A 20,630-nucleotide genomic window follows, 5' to 3' on the forward strand; every position below is an offset into this window, starting at 1 on the left:
CCTCCGTCCGACTCCACTCTTCCGTCCGACTCCTCTCTTCCATCCGACTCCTCTCTTCCGTCAGACCGCCACTCTTCAGCCCGACTCCACTCCTCCGTCCGACTCCTCTCCTCCGTCCGACTCCACTCTTCCGTCCGACTCCACTCTTCCGTCCGACTCCTCTCTTCCATCCGACTCCTCTCTTCCGTCAGACCGCCACTCTTCAGCCCGACTCCTCTCTTCCGTCCGACTCCTCTCCTCCGTCCGACTCCTCTCCTCCGTCCGACTCCTCTCTTCCGTCCGACTCCTCTCTTCCGTCCGACTCCTCTCTTCCGTCCGACTCCACTCTTCCGTCCGACTCCACTCTTCCGTCCGCCTCCAGTCTTCCGTCCGACCGCCACTCTTCCGTCCGACCGGCACTCTTCCGTCCGACTCCACTCTTCCGTCCGACTCCACTCTTCCGTCCGCCTCCTCTCTTCCGTCCGACTCCACTCTTCCGTCCGACTCCTCTCTTCCATCCGACTCCTCTCTTCCGTCAGACCGCCACTCTTCAGCCCGACTCCACTCCTCCGTCCGACTCCTCTCCTCCGTCCGACTCCTCTCCTCCGTCCGACTCCTCTCCTCCGTCCGACTCCTCTCTTCCGTCCGACTCCTCTCTTCCGTCCGACTCCACTCTTCCGTCCGCCTCCACTCTTCCGTCCGCCTCCACTCTTCCGTCCGACCGCCCCTCTTCTGTCCGCCTCCACTCTTCCGTCCGACTCCACTCTTCCGTCCGACTCCACTCTTCCGTCCGACTCCACTCTTCCGTCAGACCGCCACTTTTCCGTCCGACTCCACTCTTCCGTCCGACTCCACTCTTCCGTCCGACTCCACTCTTCCGTCCGACTCCACTCTTCCGTCCGCCTCCTCTCTTCCGTCCGCCTCCTCTCTTCCGTCCGACTCCACTCTTCCGTCCGACTCCACTCTTCCGTCCGACGCCACTCTTCCGTCCGACTCCACTCTTCCGTCCGACTCCACTCTTCCGTCCGACCGCCACTCTTCCGTCCGACTCCACTCTTCCGTCCGACCGCCTCTCCTCCGTCCGACTCCTCTCTTCCGTCCGACTCCTCTCTTCCGTCCGACCGCCACTCTTCCGTCCGACTCCTCTCTTCCGTCCGCCTCCACTCTTCCGTCCGGCCGCCACTCTTCCGTCCGGCCGCCACTCTTCCGTCCGGCCGCCACTCTTCCGTCCGACTCCACTCTTCCGTCCGACTCCTCTCTTCCGTCCGACTCCTCTCTTCCGTCCGACTCCTCTCTTCCGTCCGACTCCTCTCTTCCGTCCGACTCCTCTCTTCCGTCCGACTCCTCTCTTCCGTCCGACCGCCTCTCTTCCGTCCGACCGCCTCTCTTCCGTCCGACCGCCTCTCTTCCGTCCGACTCCACTCTTCCGTCCGACTCCTCTCTTCCGTCCGACTCCTCTCTTCCGTCCGACTCCACTCTTCCGTCCGACTCCTCTCTTCCGTCCGACTCCTCTCTTCCGTCCGACCACCACTCCTCCGTCCGACTCCACTCTTCCGTCCGACTCCACTCTTCCGTCCGACTCCACTCTTCCGTCCGACTCCACTCTTCCGTCCGCCTCCACTCTTCCGTCCGACCGCCACTCTTCCGTCCGCCTCCACTCTTCCGTCCGCCTCCACTCTTCCGACCGACTCCTGGAGAGTGGAGGCGGACGGAAGAGTGGAGTCGGACGGAAGAGAGGCAGTCAGACCGCCACTCTTCCGTCCGCCTCCACTCTTCCGTCCGCCTCCTCTCCTCCGTCCGACTCCTCTCCTCCGTCCGACCGCCACTCTTCCGTCCGACCGCCACTCTTCCGTCCGACCGCCACTCTTCCGTCCGACTCCACTCTTCCGTCCGACTCCTCTCCTCCGTCCGACTCCTCTCCTCCGTCCGACTCCTCTCTTCCGTCCGACTCCTCTCTTCCATCCGACCGCCACTCTTCAGCCCGACTCCACTCTTCCGTCCGCCTCCTCTCTTCCGTCCGACTCCTCTCCTCCGTCCGACTCCTCTCCTCCGTCCGACTCCTCTCCTCCGTCCGACTCCTCTCCTCCGTCCGACTCCTCTCTTCCGTCCGACTCCACTCTTCCGTCCGCCTCCACTCTTCCGTCCGCCTCCACTCTTCCGACCGACTCCTGGAGAGTGGAGGCGGACGGAAGAGTGGAGTCGGACGGAAGAGAGGCAGTCAGACCGCCACTCTTCCGTCCGCCTCCACTCTTCCGTCCGCCTCCTCTCCTCCGTCCGACTCCTCTCCTCCGTCAGAGCGCCACTCTTCCGTCCGCCTCCACTCTTCCGTCCGCCTCCTCTCCTCCGTCCGACTCCTCTCTTCCGTCAGACCGCCACTCTTCAGCCCGACTCCACTCCTCCGTCCGACTCCTCTCCTCCGTCCGACTCCACTCTTCCGTCCGACTCCACTCTTCCGTCCGACTCCTCTCTTCCATCCGACTCCTCTCTTCCGTCAGACCGCCACTCTTCAGCCCGACTCCACTCCTCCGTCCGACTCCTCTCCTCCGTCCGACTCCTCTCCTCCGTCCGACTCCTCTCCTCCGTCCGACTCCTCTCTTCCGTCCGACTCCTCTCCTCCGTCCGACTCCTCTCTTCCGTCCGACTCCTCTCTTCCGTCCGACTCCTCTCTTCCGTCCGACTCCACTCTTCCGTCCGACTCCACTCTTCCGTCCGACTCCACTCTTCCGTCCGACTCCACTCTTCCGTCCGACTCCACTCTTCCGTCCGACTCCACTCTTCCGTCCGACTCCACTCTTCCGTCCGACTCCTCTCTTCCGTCCGACTCCTCTCTTCCGTCCGACTCCTCTCTTCCGTCCGACTCCACTCTTCCGTCCGACTCCACTCTTCCGTCCGACCGCCACTCTTCCGTCCGACTCCACTCTTCCGTCCGACTCCACTCTTCCGTCCGACTCCACTCTTCCGTCCAACTCCACTCTTCCGTCCGACTCCACTCTTCCGTCCGCCTCCACTCTTCCGTCCGCCTCCACTCTTCCGTCCGACTCCACTCTTCCGTCCGCCTCCACTCTTCCGTCCGCCTCCACTCTTCCGTCCGCCTCCACTCTTCCGTCCGCCTCCACTCTTCCGTCCGACTCCACTCTTCCGTCCGACTCCACTCTTCCGTCCGACTCCACTCTTCCGTCCGCCTCCTCTCTTCCGTCCGACTCCACTCTTCCGTCCGACTCCACTCTTCCGTCCGACTCCACTCTTCCGTCCGACTCCACTCTTCCGTCCGACTCCACTCTTCCGTCCGCCTCCACTCTTCCGTCCGACTCCACTCTTCCGTCCGACTCCACTCTTCCGTCCGTCTCCACTCTTCCGTCCGACCGCCACTCTTCCGTCCGCCTCCACTCTTCCGTCCGCCTCCACTCTTCCGACCGACTCCTGGAGAGTGGAGGTGGACGGAAGAGTGGAGTCGGACGGAAGAGAGGCAGTCAGACCGCCACTCTTCCGTCCGCCTCCACTCTTCCGTCCGCCTCCTCTCCTCCGTCCGACTCCACTCTTCCGTCCGACTCCTCTCTTCCGTCCGACTGCACTCTTCCGTCCGACTGCACTCTTCCGTCCGACTCCACTCTTCCGTCCGACTCCACTCTTCCGTCCGACTCCACTCTTCCGTCCGACTCCACTCTTCCGTCCGACTCCACTCTTCCGTCCGCCTCCACTCTTCCGTCCGCCTCCTCTCTTCCGTCCGACTCCTCTCCTTCGTCCGACTCCACTCTTCCGTCCGACTCCTCTCTTCCGTCCGACTCCTCTCTTCCGTCCGACTCCACTCTTCCGTCCGACTCCACTCTTCCGTCCGACTCCACTCTTCCGTCCGACTCCACTCTTCCGTCCGACTCCACTCTTCCGTCCGACTCCACTCTTCCGTCCGCCTCCTCTCTTCCGTCCGCCTCCTCTCTTCCGTCCGCCTCCTCTCCTTCGTCCGACTCCACTCTTCCGTCCGACTCCACTCTTCCGTCCGACTCCACTCTTCCGTCCGACTCCACTCTTCCGTCCGACTCCACTCTTCCGTCAGACCGCCACTCTTCCGTCCGACTCCACTCTTCCGTCCGACTCCACTCTTCCGTCCGACTCCTCTCTTCCGTCCGACTCCTCTCTTCCGTCAGACCGCCTCTCTTCCGTCCGACCGCCACTCTTCCGTCCGACTCCTCTCTTCCGTCCGACTCCTCTCTTCCGTCCGACTCCTCTCTTCCGTCCGACTCCTCTCTTCCGTCCGACTCCTCTCTTCCGTCCGACCCCTCTCTTCCGTCCGACCGCCACTCTTCCGTCCGACCGCCACTCTTCCGTCCGATTCCACTCTTCCGTCCGACCGCCACTCTTCCGTCCGACCGCCACTCTTCCGTCCGACCGCCACTCTTCCGTCCGACTGCCACTTCCCCTTCCGACCGCCACTTTTCCGTCCGACCGCCACTCTTCCGTCCGACCGCCACTCTTCCGTCCGACTGCCACTCTTCCGTCCGACCGCCACTCTTCCGTCCGACTCCTGTCTTCCGTCCGACCGCCACTCTTCCGTCCGACCGCCACTCTTCCATCCGACTGCCACTTCCCCTTCCGACCGCCACTTTTCCGTCCGACCGCCACTCTTCCGTCCGACCGCCACTCTTCCGTCCGACTGCCACTCTTCCGTCCGACCGCCACTCTTCCGTCCGACTCCTGTCTTCCGTCCGACCGCCACTCTTCCGTCCGACCGCCACTCTTCCGTCCGACCGCCACTCTTCCGTCCGACTGCCACTTCCCCTTCCGACCGCCACTTTTCCGTCCAACCGCCACTCTTCCGTCCGACCGCCACTCTTCCGTCCGACCTTCACTCCCCCTACCGACCGCCACTCCCCCGTGGGAGTGGGATTAAAAAATCCCCACTGTTTCCAAGTGTGTGATTTGAATTATTATTATTTTTGCCTAATTTATTTTACTGTGTGTTTTCTATTTTTTATGTTATTTTTGTTTAAATAATATTAAATAAATATAAAATAATATTAGGTTTTAGTTGATATAAGAGAATAGAATAAAATGTAGAATAAATATGCTGAAATAAATGTATATCTTTTGTCCGACTGTCTCTCCACCGTCGGACCGTCCCCAGTGTTCTATTTTTTATGTTATTTTTGTCTAAATAATATTAAATAAATATAAAATAATATTAAGTAAATATAAAATAATATTAGGTTGTAGTTGATATAAGAGAATAGAATCAAATGTAGAATAAATATACTGAAATAAATGTATTTATTTCTATAAAATAAATATAAGAGTAATGATTAACATATATAAATTGTAATTATGATGCATGTATACTATAAATAAGTTATACTACTTATTGTTAATTAAACTATACTTATTCCCACTGTTTCCAAGCGTGTGATTTGAATTATTATTATTTTACCTTTAATTATTTTCTCTCTTTCCGTCTCTCTCCGGTCCGACTGTCTCTCTCCGGTCCGACCGTCTCTCTCCCATCCGACCGTCTCTCTCCCCTCCGACCGTCTCTCTCCGGTCCGACTGTCTCTCTCCCCTCCGACCGTCTCTCTCCGGTCCGACCGTCTCTCTCCGGTCCGACTGTCTCTCTCCCATCCGACCGTCTCTCTCCCATCCGAACGTCTCTCTCCCCTCCGACCGTCTCTCTCCCATCCGAACGTCTCTCTCCCCTCCGACCGTCTCTCTCCCATCCGAACGTCTCTCTGTCTGAACGTCTCTCTCCCTCTCCCTATACGTCTGACCGCCACTCCCCTTCCGTCCGACTCCACTTTTCCGCCCGACCCCATTTTTCCGCCCGACTCCACTTTTCCGTCCGACCCCATTTTTCCGCCCGACCCCACTTTTCCGCCCGACTCCACTTTTCCGTCCGACTCCATTTTTCCGTCCGACCCCATTTTTCCGCCCGACCGCCACTCCCCCTACCGACCGTCACTCCCCCTACCGACCGTCACTCCCCCTACCGACCGTCACTCCCCCGTGGGGGTGGGATTAAAAAAATCCCCACTGTTTCCAAGTGTGTGATTTGAATTATTATTATTATTATTGCCTAAATTATTTTAGTATGTGTTTTCTATTTTTATGTTATTTTTGTCTAAATAATATTAACTAAATATAAAATAATATAAGGTTGTAGTTAATATAAGAGAATAGAATAAAATGTAGAATAGATATACTGAAATAAATGTATATCTTTATATATATATATATTTTTTTTTACAAGTATATATAATAGTAATGATTAATATATATATAAATTGTAATTATGATGTATGTATACTATAAATAAGATACACTACTAATGATGGAGAAGTGGTGGGATTAAATACATTATACTTCCTCCCACTGTTTCCAAGCGTGTGATTTGAATAATTATTATTTAACCTTTAATTATTATAGTATGTGTTTTCTATGTTTTATATTTTATTTGTTGTGTGTGCCTACAACTGTACAATCACTCTGTTTTAATTGAATTTAAAATAATGTATGAGCATCCACTCTGCAGCCAGTCAACCCACCCACACAGACTGCTTCAGTACAGCATGTGAACCTTTCTCTCAGTCATTGAAATGTGATTAAATGTCACTTTTACCTCTAATTAGGTGATAAAACTGACATTAACAGCCACCCACCTCATGTGTTTAAGGAGTCCGTAGGCTTCTATCAGTGAGTGGACCATACTCGCCTGTGTAAAGCACACACAAATGAGAAAATACCGTGTTAGCAATGCTAACAACAAAGTAAAACTAGCATGTTAAACGCCTTTTAAACCGTTTAAACTCACCCGGTTTGGCACTTTGGACAAACTGTCGCAAGTCTCGATGAACTCCGGGCTGTAAACATACGACACCTTCCGTTTACGGCAGCTGTCTTCATCGCTGTCTCCTCTGAAACTCATTTACGGAGGTTAAATGTGAATTATTAGAAATAAAAACAATTCAACAGTGAAGTGAAGAGAAGCGAGCGGCGTCTTCTCCTCCTGAGGTCTGGTGTTACACCGTCAACATTCCCCCCCTGCGCCACCCCCGGGTAACGTAAAGTCGTTCCGCTAACGGTCTTCCCCACAAAAGACGACGACGATAACATTTAAAATATACATTAATGTTTGTTGTTCATCTCGTTTTAAACAAGGATATTTACTTTTTTTTTTTTAATTAATGAATTAGACGGAGAGATAGTTCCTAACGGTCGCGAACTTCCGGGGGCGCGAAGCATTCTGGGTATTCTTGTAGTCTTTTTGTCGTTCTCTTATTCGTTAGATTTTTGGCGCGGTTTGTGTCCACAACGTTGCATTACCGCCTTCTGCTGAATTGAGAGAAAACAACTCTTTTTGGCTTTTCTCCTGTAAGTGTGTTCACCTTTAATAAGCTAATTTAATAGGGTTTTTTCTCCTACATCCTTTATTCTGTCATATTTCATATTTATTCTGTACAATTCAAGTAGACTATGATACATTTCCAAAATGGAGTCACACCTCTTGAAAGGTGGCAGAGTGTGGTTCGGGAGGCAGACACAGTCCTCATATTTAAAAGTAAACTTTCCTCTTTGATAAAGCCTGTAGTTAGGGCTGACTAGCACTTAGCTATGTTGTTTTTGGCATTCAATTTCTCCGAGAGCCTGCATGTACAGGGCCACTGTAAATAAAACCAGATTGAATTGGGCGTGCTAGAATCCTGTTGTTAGCATTTAGCTCAAATGATCAGCATGCATGAGTTGGTTACAGCCTCACAAAGCTGTTAGCGTGTTGTTGTTTTTTACCCACTTACATTGTTCAAGATGAATTGCTTGTGATACTAAGGAATCCTAATCTACCCATTCACCATTGCATAAATTATAAATTAACAGTATGTGAAGATCTTTTATGGGGTTCTTAGAGGGGAGGAACGTATTGGAGACCTGTACCCCCTGTGTGTAAACCATCAACAAACAAAATGACCATGTATCTATTGTAATAATTTAGTTTTGCAGCTGTATTATATCTTGAGATTAGACATTGGCCTTGAATGGTTAAAGTTAGATGGTTGAGGTTTGGCGTTGACCTTGAGTAGTTCAAGTCAGATGGTTGAGGTTTGGCGTTGACCTTGAATGGTTAAAGTTAGATGGTTGAGGTTAGACATTGACCTTGAATGGTTAAAGTTAGATGGTTGAGGTTAGACATTGGCCTTGAATGGTTAAAGTTAGATGGTTGAGGTTAGACATTGACCTTGAATGGTTAAAGTTAGATGGTTTAGGTTAGAAATTGGCCTTGAATGGTTAAAGTTGGATGGTTGAGGTTAGGCATTGACCTTGAATGGTTAAAGTTAGATGGTTGAGGTTAGGCATTGACCTTGAATGGTTAAAGTTAGATGGTTGAGGTTTGACGTTGACCTTAAATGGTTAAAGTTAGATGGTTGACATTAGACATTGGCCTTGAATGGTTAAGGTTAAGGTCATCAGGATCAAGTGTCATATTGTTTTTTTGCGAGTTTCCACAATTCTAGGGTTACGAGACATGACCCTAATCATCAACCTTACACCAGTTTGTGATGGAGGACTTACCCAGGCAGACTATGACCTCATCTCAAACTAACAGGGTCCATGTGATAATTACCAACATCCCATCCAGCAATCTACCTGTCCAGGTTGTTTTAAAAGGTCAGATTTTACATTTTAACAGACAGGAATTTAGAGTTTTAGCGGAGCTGATGTTATGTGAGTGGACACCATCGTCAGCGTCAGTGCAGAGGCGAGTATCTCCACGTAAATCAAGTCCCAGGAACTGGATGGTTACATATGTCTGAGACAATGATGGTTGTTAACCAATGCTTTATTGTTCCTCATTGAGGAAAAAATCCCGAAGACAACTCATCAGATGATACCGCAATACGACACCAAACACCTACTACTCACAATGACAGATGACTGTATGGGGTTAACATGGACTCCCTCTTTCTTTAATCCTTACCTTTTGGGATGTTGTTTGAAAATCAAGACACTCTGGTTGATTTGTTTCGAATGAAAGAGTGATGTCTATCTTCTGTACGAACTAATCCGCATTTTTAACACATTAAGACAACTGCACTCAACCATTTGTCAGCTCTGATCTTAATCTTGTAACCATTGCACAAAAGGTTTTCCTCATACCAAACCATTTCGACCAAGTGCAGGTTTACTGTTTGATTGAAACCTAACCAACCCTCTGTGTGTGGGAGACAGACCAATAGCAAAAGGAAGAGAGAAGAGAGGCTGTCTTTGGCAGTATGTGTACGAGTCTTGTTGTTTTTTTGTTTTACGGACTTTGTTTGGAGAAACTAACACGTTCACTATGTTGCGCTCGCTGCTGCTGCTGCTGCTGCTGCTGCTGCTGCTGCAGCTGCTGCTGGTCTCCAGTGCTCAGGCGTCTCAGTTTTTAGGGACAGTGATTACTTACCACCCAAAAAACACTGAAGCGTCTGGATCCGTCACGGTACGTACAGTTTCTGTCTAATCCAAGTTATTCACCTGTCGGAAAATGGTAGTAAATAGTCAAATAACTTTCCATAACGAACTGTTAAGGAATGAATAATAGCAAAGACTAAAAAGTGATAACAGTTAAAGTGATAGTTTTAATATTTTGAAGAGGGTTTGTATAAGGTGCTTGCGTTTAGTCAGTGTATTATCCAGTCCTTTGCGTGCTTCTTATTAGGTGACTAAAATACATCTTTAGCTGCTGTCCCCGTCCACAGCAGTACATTTCTTAGCGTCCATGTCCACTTCAAACATCTATCTATCTATCCCGGCTGGGGTCCTTCTGTGTGGAGTTTGCATGTTGTCCCCGTGTCTGCGTGGGTTTTCTCCGGTTTCCTCCCACAGTCCAAAGACGTGCAGGTGTTCGGTTCATTGATGCCTCTAAATCACCCGTAGGTGTGAATGGTTGTCTGTCTCTGTTCGTCTCTATGTGTCCTGTGATAGACTGGCGTCCTGTCCAGGGTGGACCCCGCCTCACGCCCGATGTCAGCTGGGATCGGCTCCAGCCCCGATCTTTCCGTGTCATGATCCTTTTATCCTTTTAGTATTTCAAGAAAACAACAAGTCCTGTTCATCTGCATGCAAAGTAGCATATTTTGGGGTGCCCAAGTGAGCCCCCCAGTAAACTCCCTGATTTTGTGTCCTGGGTGAACACCTGTTCACTGTGACATTACAGGTGGTCCTTCGCTATAAACAGAACTTCCACACTTGCAGCGGGTCACTCTCCTGGGTCTGCTACAGTAGATCTGATTGCGGGACTCAGAGTCTTGTAGGGCCAAACATCGTGGACGAGGAGAGCGATGGAGATTGGTGTCAGAGAGAGACAATCATGACCCGGCAGGTGCCCAGCAACGCTCCGTTTCAGCTGAGGTGAGTGCGCCACAACAATGCAAAAGATTACATTACATCACACAGAGGGCCGAAAACTGTCATTTTCAAATGAAACCGCCTTTTCAAAAATGTCAAAAATGTTTTTTAGGGCCCTGAAAAGAAAATCTCTTTAATCACCAATTGATTAATGAATAGATTTAAATGATTCCCCTCATTTCTATTTATGAACACACTTGATATCAGGGGGTCTTGCAAGTTGTACTCAACTGTTCAGGTTCTGTGCAGCAAAGTATTAACTGACTTTCTCATGAACTTCAACTGTAGGGTGGAAGGTGGTAACTGGATAAGTAACATTAAAAACATCATTGTATCATGGAGAGCTTTGATTCTGGTGGATCTGAGGAACCGGTCGGACACCGGCCGAGCCAACACATCACCCCAGACCACCATGCTGCCAGCTGTGAGGTAAGCGTCCTCGCTGTCGCTGCTTCTTTTTGTGATTAAACCATTCTATATGTCACATATTGGCATCAATATATAATTTCAGTGCTTTAGGGTAGGTCGGAGTTTTGTGTTGTATTCATCTGAAAATGTTTAGTCCGTTATCTTTATATGTTAACTACAAAACCACCTTACTAAACCTGAAGACGAGATGTGAGCACAAGGTTACCATGGTGGTGTAGCTGTGTGTGTTATAGATGACGTACACTGGTGGTTGTTCTTTCATTTCTCTGGTTGTTTTAGGGCATTATTGGATTTTTTAATAGGATTTTTGCACCACTGTGAAGACTCAGCTCAACCTGTGAAGTATTAAATTTGATGTTTTAATCAATAACAAACACCCCTGTCAAGTCTTTTTTTATCTTTAAACCTTCTAATAAATTCCCAGAAAATGTACCATATATATATAAAATATGTATAGCAAGGTTCATTCATTCATTCATCTTCAACCGCTTGTCCCTATCTGGGTCATGGGGGGGCTGGAGCCGATCCCAGCTGACATCGGGCTAACTTATTGAATTTATTTTGGAGCTCATATCTTTATTTGAAATTCTCTCTGCTGCAATTTGGGCGGAAGAACAAAAACTCTGAGGAGCCGGTCGGACACTGGCCGAGCCAACACATCACCCCAGACCAAAAACACCAGACTTAGCGTAAATGTCTTCTTTTTTTATTGATTGAAAATTTTTCCTTTTCTTTTCACTTTTTATGCCCAAACAGCTTTGGTTGAAACAAATTGGGTTACATGCAGTATTCCGTTCCCACAGAATGACTTTCACTAGAATGACATTTGATATTTAATAGATAACACTTTGTGCAGAGAAAACAGATCCAGCAGCGGGTCGGATGTCTTCCTCGTCCGCGCTTTACTTGGAAATAATGCAGAGGCTTGCTCTCCCTCAGAGTTCCTTCAAACTGTCAGAGAGATTTCAACCTGTTGGCGTTTGACCCCGATGGAGACGAGGTTAAATGCAGAAATGGAAACATGGAGTCAGAGTGTAACCCCTGCACGCCGCCCTCTGTTCTCAGCCTCTCTTCAGTGAGTAGCCACAGAAACAGACAGACGCTTAAGGATGATACCAAGAGAGTAAAGTGGGTCCATAACACATACTGTTTGAGATTTGACCAGTGGGACAAAAGATCGAACTACGAGAACAAGCAGAGAGACAAAAACCTGATCATGATGTCGACCGGGGTAAACTCCTGGCTTAAAGGAAAACATAATGTGGAAGAAAGTTAGGATAAAGTGGGGGTCTTCTTAAATTAGTTGTATTAGCCTTAGCCCAAAATACTTGATTATGACCCCATGTCCGTTTTTGTCTTCTTGCAGTCGTGTGCTCTGTCATTCAGCCCCACCAATAGTAGTAACGAAGGTCCATACGCTGTACAGCTGGTGATGGAAGACTTTCCCAGGCAGACTATCACTCTGACCCAAACCAACGGCTCGGACACCATCATAACTACAAACGATAGAATCAGCAAAATACCTGTCCAGTTTGTTGTATGGGGTAAGAGTTTTATTGTCTTGCCATACTAAACTTTGCAAAAGTCCTCAATGTTTATGAGACTGGAAGTGAAGAAGATATCTCATCGAATAAGTGAAACTCTTGACCTGTTGGTGGCAGTAAAGGAAAAGTCACAGGTCACCAGAGACCGTAGGATTCATTGTGATGGGTGGATGGATGATCTGAGTGGCCATTTTCAGGACACTTTTGCTTGTCTTATCGCTCCAGTGGACCCCGTGGTGCCATCCTGCACAGAGGGACTCTATCTGCCCAAGTTCCTGCCTCCAACCCCAGCAAACAGAGCTCAGCTGAGCACCTCTGTCAACCAGACCCTGGAAATCAACATCAGCGCAGAGGCAAATAACTCTACGTGAGTCAAAAATGAATGTAATTTAAAAGAACTCCAACACTGATTAACACAGATTTGAGAAGACTTTGACATCCTGCTGTCAGGGAACACATCATAGGTTAAAATAATACAAACTGCCAAAAGGCAACATCCTACGGTACATTAGGCACAATGCTGTTTTACAAATGTGATTCACCAATAGTCAGCTACTGTTACCCTTGAACCACTGCCATGAGGAAACAACATTTATAAGGAAGCAGAGTCAGATGCCAGGGGAAGATTTGAACCATACCTCGATGGAAAACATTTTTGTTACATTAGTAGGTGGGGTGGTTTTGGAAATGCTTGGAAATTTAACTTGCCCAACCTGTTACTCCTCTGTTTGTTAAAGGATCTCTGAGCTGCTGTTCAGTGGGCCCCACAACATGAACGAGAGTAATCCAGTGGTCGGACAGTACATCCTGACATGGACGCCATCTGAGGACGAAGCTGGAGAAAGCCACCCTATCTGTTTTGTTGTCCAGGCACTTGGAAACTCCAAGTCAGTCACTTGTCCTGTGAATATTACACCATAACCATAGCAACATGTATGGAAAACTTGAAATGGAAACTTTCCCACAAAAAAATCTAAAAAAAATCTTAACATTATGCATTTCTCCATATACTGTACAAAAAATGGACATGGCCTCCCCATCGGGGTCCGTTCTCCCAACTTGATCCAATCGTACTTGCCTCTAAGAGCCGCCATCTTGTCAGACCTGGACTCCTAATTTCCTCTTACCAAAAAAGGGCATGTATGTGACGTTGGGGGGACGTCCATCTGGCTGACATTTACTGGATAAGCCACATTAGTTTCACTGCCCGGTGGTGGGGGCTTGGGTTTCTCATATTGGTCCTCCAAGGAATCCAAAAAAGTCCTGGTCCCCATGACACCTTGTGTGAAATATGAGCATGACCTCTGGCGCGAACCAGAACCACCGGCCTTTTCCTCTGACCATTTTTCATAATTGTTAATGATTGTAATTGTTCATTACCCAAAATTGGTGAATAAAACATGTAGGAACACCACCTCACACCTCAAACAGGATAATGTGATCATACTTTCCTTTCCTTCTACTACTGAAGATGAGAAGATGATCTGTTGAAGTGGCCTCAGATAATGTACACTAGCATATTTAGCTTCTTAATTGACTCCATTGCTACAGACCATAGACTTTACAGTAGATAGTGGTCAGCATGCTCCCAATTTCGGAGAAGCAGGCAGAAGTAAAACGTATTTGCACCTAAACGTATTTGAGCCTGCCATTAGACAGCACTTTCAAATATGTAGCCAAAACCATTTGTCATCATTGACAAAAACATTTTACCATGCATTATATGAGTAGCTGGTCTACCCATGCCTTCATTTCTATTTTTGTATGTTATTGTTTGACTCTCGGCCGGGTTGCTCGGCAACTTTGTTGTGACGACATGACTCCAGGCTGCAGATTCATATTTAACAGATATACTGTATATTGGTGGTGTCAAGCTTTTCTTCCAATTCTTGGCAATAAAGCAAGCACATTTCGAATAATGAGATGAGGAATAAGTCCTTGCTTGACTAAGAAAGACTTTCTACCCTTGATATACCTAAAAAGGATTTTTGACTCTAATTTGTAAATAAGCTGCTGTATCGATTTATCTCCACAGTACAACAAAGTATCACTCTGAGCTTCGATGTGTCCTCGTGACTGTTGGAAACGGTGAGTGAAACCCTTCCTTGTTTTTTAAAGCTTTATATTTCACTGCTGATTTCCTGGAATGCTAAAGTTCACTTGTAAGCTGTCTTTGATATTTACTTCTGCTTACAGGTCAAACAGTGACCACATCTACCATTCCCCCAACAACGACCCCACCATCTACAACCACCATTACTACACCAACAACACTAACCACACAACATACAACCATCTTTCAACCAATAACTGTGTGCCAATGTGTCAGTGTGACTGTTGGAAACGGTGAGTGAAACTTTTCCTTGTTTTTTAAAGCTTTAAATTCCACTGCTCATTTCCTGGTATGAGAAAGTTCAATTATGATATTTACTTGTGTTCACAGATTATACTGTAACCACATACAGCATTCCCCCAGCAACTACACCAGCAACTACAACCACCATTACAACACCAACAACACCAGAAACTACAACCACAATTACTACACCAACTACACAAACCACACAACATACAACCACCATCCCCCCAATAACCACCCCACAAACTACAACCACCATAACTACACCGACTACAACAACCATACAACCTAGAACCACCATCCCCCCAACAACTACTCCAAAATCTACAACCACCATAACTACACCAACTACAACAACCATACAACCTACAACCACCATCCCCCCAACAACTACCCCACAAATGACAACTACTACAACACAAACTACAACAACCACACATCCTACAACCACCATTCCCCCAACAACTACCCAACCAACTATTACTACACTAACTACACCAACCACACAACCTACATCCAGCATTTCGCCAACAACTACTCCACCATCTACTACCCCCATTACTACACCAACAACACCAACTACACAACCTACAAGCACCATTCCCCCAACAACTAACCCACCGTCTACAACTACCACTACTACACCAACTACACAACCTACAACCACCATTCCCCAAACAACTACACCAGAAACTACAACAACCATTACTACACCAACTACACAAACCACACAACATACAACCACCATCCCCCCAACAACCACCCCACAAACTACAACCACCATTATTACACCAACTACACAAACCACACAACCTACAACCACCATCCCCCCAACAACTACCCAACAATCTACAACCACCATTACTACACCAACTACAACAACCACACAACCTACAAACACCATTCCCCCAACAACTACCCAACCAACTACAACTATTACTACACTAACGACACAAACCACACAACATACAACCACCATTACTACATCACCTACACCAACCACACAACCTAAAACCAGCATCCCCCCAACAACTACCCCACAAACTACAACTACTACAACACCAACTACAACAACCACCCAACCTACAACCACCTTCCCCCCAACAAATACCCCACAATCTACAACCACCATTACTTTATCAACTACACCAACAACAAAACTTACAACCACCATACCCCCAATAACTACCCCACAAACTACAACTACTACAACACAAACTACAACAACAACACAACCTACAATGACCATCCCCCAGACAACTACCCCCCAATCTACAACCATCATTACTACATCAACTAAACCAACCACACAACCTACAACCACCATCCCCCCAACAACTACCCCACAAACTACAACTACTACAACACCAACTACAACAACCACACAACCTTCAACCACCATCCCCCCAACAACTACCCCACAATCTACAACCACCATTACTACATCAACTACACCAACCACACAGCTTACAACCACCATCCTCCCAACAACTACCCCACAAACTACAACTACTACAACACAAACTACAACAACCACACAACCTACAACCACCATCCAACCAACAACTACCCCACAAACTACAACCACCATTACTACATTAACTACCACAACCACACAACCTACAACAACCACACAACCTAGAACCACCATCCCCCCAACAACTACTCCACAATCTAAAACCACCATTACTACATCAACTACACCATCCACACAAACTACAACCACCAGCCCCCAGACAACTACCCCCCAATCTACAACCATCATTACTACATCAACTACACCAACCACACAACCTACGACCCCCATTCCCCGAACAACTACCCCACCATCGACAACAACCATTTCTACATCAACTACACCAACCACCATCCCCCAAACAACAACCCAACCAACTACAACTATTCATTTACCAACTTCAACAACCACACAACTTACAACCACAATTCCCCTGACAACGACCCCACCAACTACAGCTATTACTACACCAACTTCACCAACCACACAACCTACAACCACCATCCCTCCAACAACTACCCCACCATCTACAACCACCATTACTACATCAATGAAACCAACAACACAACCTACAACCACCATCCCGCCAACAACTACGCCATCGACTATAGCTATTACTACGACAACAACACATCCTACAACCACCATTCCCCCAACAACTAACCCACAAACTACAACTATTACTACACCAACTACATCAACCACACAACCTACAACCACCATTCTGCCAACAACTACTCCACCATCTACTAGCCGCATTACTACACCAACAACACGAACCACACAATCTACAAGCACCATTCCCCAAACTACTACCCAACAAACCACAACTACGACAACACCAACTATAACAACCACCATTCCTCAAACAACTACCCCACCATCTACAACCACCATTACTACATCAATGACACCAACAACACAACCTACAACCACCATCCCTCCGACAACTACCCCACCAACTACAACCATTACTACACCAACAACACCCACCACAAAATCTACAAGCACTATTCCCCAAACAACTACCCAACAAACTACAACTACTACAATACCAACTACAATGACGACTCAACCTACAACAACTATTCCCCCAACATATACGCCAACGACAACAGCTATTACTACAACAACCACACAACCTACAACCACCATCCCCCCAACAACAACCCAACCAACTACAACGTTTACTACACCAACTACAACAACCACACAATCTACAACTACCCTTCCCCCAACAACTACCCCACCAATCACAACTATTACATCACCAACTACACCAACCACACAACCGACAACTACCATGCCCCCAGCAACTACCCAATCATCTACAACCACAATTACTACATCAGCGACACCAACCACACAACCTACAACCACCACCCCCCCAACAACTACCCCACAAACTACAACTACTACAACACAAACTACAACAACCACACAACCTACAACCACCATCCAACCAACAACTACCCCACAAACTACAACCACCATTACTACATCAACTACATCAACCCCACAACCTACAAACAGCATCCCCCCAACAATTACCCCACAAACTACAACTACTACAACATCAACTACGACAACCACACAACCTACAACCACCATCCCCCAAAAAACTACCCCACAATCTACAACCACCATTACTACACCAACTACAACAACCACACAACCTACAACTACCATCCCCCCAACAACTACCCCACAAACTACAACCACCATTACTACATTAACTACCAAAACCACACAACCTACAACAACCACACAACCTAGAACCACCATCCCCCCAACAACTACTCCACAATCTAAAACCACCATTACTACATCAACTACACCATCCACACAAACTACAACCACCATCCCCCAGACAACTACCCCCCAATCTACAACCATCATTACTACATCAACTACACCAACCACACAACCTACGACCCCCATTCCCCGAACAACTACCCCACCATCGACAACAACCATTTCTACATCAACTACACCAACCACCATCCCCCAAACAACAACCCAACCAACTACAACTATTAATTTACCAACTTCAACAACCACACAACTTACAACCACAATTCCCCTGACAACGACCCCACCAACTACAACTATTACTACACCAACTTCACCAACCACACAACCTACAACCACCATCCCTCCAACAACTACCCCATCATCTACAACCACCATTACTACATCAATGAAACCAACAACACAACCTACAACCACCATCCCGCCAACAACTACGCCATCGACTATAGCTATTACTACGACAACAACACATCCTACAACCACCATTCCCCCAACAACTAACCCACAAACTACAACTATTACTACACCAACTACATCAACCACACAACCTACAACCACCATTCTGCCAACAACTACTCCACCATCTACTAGCCGCATTACTACACCAACAACACGAACCACACAATCTACAAGCACCATTCCCCAAACTACTACCCAACAAACCACAACTACGACAACACCAACTATGACAACCACCATCCCTCAAACAACTACCCCACCATCTACAACCACCATTACTACATCAATGACACCAACAACACAACCTACAACCACCATCCCTCCGACAACTACCCCACCAACTACAACCATTACTACACCAACAACACCCACCACAAAATCTACAAGCATTATTCCCCAAACAACTACCCAACAAACTACAACTACTACAATACCAACTACAATGACGACTCAACCTACAACAACTATTCCCCCAACATATACGACAACGACAACAGCTATTACTACAACAACCACACAACCTACAACCACCATCCCCCTAACAACAACCCAACCAACTACAACGTTTACTACACCAACTACAACAACCACACAATCTACAACTACCCTTCCCCCAACAACTACCCCACCAATCACAACTATTACATCACCAACTACACCAACCACACAACCGACAACTACCATGCCCCCAGCAACTACCCAATCATCTACAACCACAATTACTACATCAGCGACACCAACCACACAACCTACAACCACCACCACCCCAACAACTACCCCACAAACTACAACTACTACAACACAAACTACAACAACCACACAACCTACAACCACCATCCAACGAACAACTACCCCACAAACTACAACCACCATTACTACATCAACTACATCAACCCCACAACCTACAAACAGCATCCCCCCAACAATTACCCCACAAACTACAACTACTACAACATCAACTACGACAACCACACAACCTACAACCACCATCCCCCAAAAAACTACCCCACAATCTACAACCACCACACAATCTACAACCACCCTTCCCCCAACAACTACCCCACCAACCACAACTATTACATCACCAACTACACCAAGCACACAACCTACAACTACCATCCCCCAAACAACTACCCCACTATCTACAACCACCATTACTACACCAACTACAACAACCACACAATCTACAACCACCCTTCCCCCAACAACTACCCCACCAACCACAACTATTACATCAGCAACTACACAAACCACACAACCTACAACCACCATCCCCCCAACAACTACCCCACAATCTAAAACCACCATTACTACATCAACTACACCAACCACACAACCTATGACCTCCATTCCCCCAACAACTACCCCACCATTGACAACAACCATTACTACATCAACTACACCAACCACCACCCCCCAAACAACAACCCAACCAACTTCAACTATTAATTTACCAACTTCAACAACCACACAACTTACAACCACAACTCCCCTGACAACGACCCCACCAACTACAGCTATTACTGCACCAACTTCACCAACCACACAACCTACGACCACCATCCCTCCAACAACTACCCCACCACCTACAACCACCATTACTACATCAACTACACCATCCACACAAACTACAACCACCATCCCCCAGACAACTACCCCCCAATCTACAACCATCATTACTACATCAACTACACCAACCACACAACCTACGACCCCCATTCCCCGAACAACTACCCCACCATCGACAACAACCATTTCTACATCAACTACACCAACCACCATCCCCCAAACAACAACCCAACCAACTACAACTATTAATTTACCAACTTCAACAACCACACAACTTACAACCACAATTCCCCTGACAACGACCCCACCAACTACAACTATTACTACACCAACTTCACCAACCACACAACCTACAACCACCATCCCTCCAACAACTACCCCATCATCTACAACCACCATTACTACATCAATGAAACCAACAACACAACCTACAACCACCATCCCGCCAACAACTACGCCATCGACTATAGCTATTACTACGACAACAACACATCCTACAACCACCATTCCCCCAACAACTAACCCACAAACTACAACTATTACTACACCAGCTACATCAACCACACAACCTACAACCACCATTCTGCCAACAACTACTCCA

The 20,630-nt window shown here is 47.5% G+C and overlaps 1 protein-coding gene across 2 annotated transcripts in view; it reads right to left on the reverse strand.

Moving 5' to 3' along the window:
• The window catches only part of hdac8 (histone deacetylase 8), a gene marked incomplete at its 5' end in the record, with an annotated part of 58,836 nt that extends 51,950 nt beyond the window's left edge, over nucleotides 1-6,886 (reverse strand). Inside the window, 2 exons of one of the 2 annotated variants that reach the window (XM_083937055.1) lie at nucleotides 6,621-6,673; nucleotides 6,773-6,886. In XM_083937055.1, coding sequence (XP_083793181.1) covers nucleotides 6,621-6,673; nucleotides 6,773-6,886 — 167 coding nt within the window. Of the gene's footprint in view, nucleotides 1-5,398; nucleotides 5,532-6,620; nucleotides 6,674-6,772 lie in introns of those variants that run through there. The other variant, XM_083937056.1, reaches the window with a different exon arrangement.
• Between the last annotated feature and the right edge of the window lie 13,744 nt (nucleotides 6,887-20,630).

This window comes from Echiichthys vipera (genome assembly GCF_963691815.1).
Source record: "Echiichthys vipera genome assembly, chromosome: 22".
In the NCBI taxonomy this organism is placed as follows: Eukaryota; Metazoa; Chordata; class Actinopteri; order Perciformes; family Trachinidae; genus Echiichthys; species Echiichthys vipera.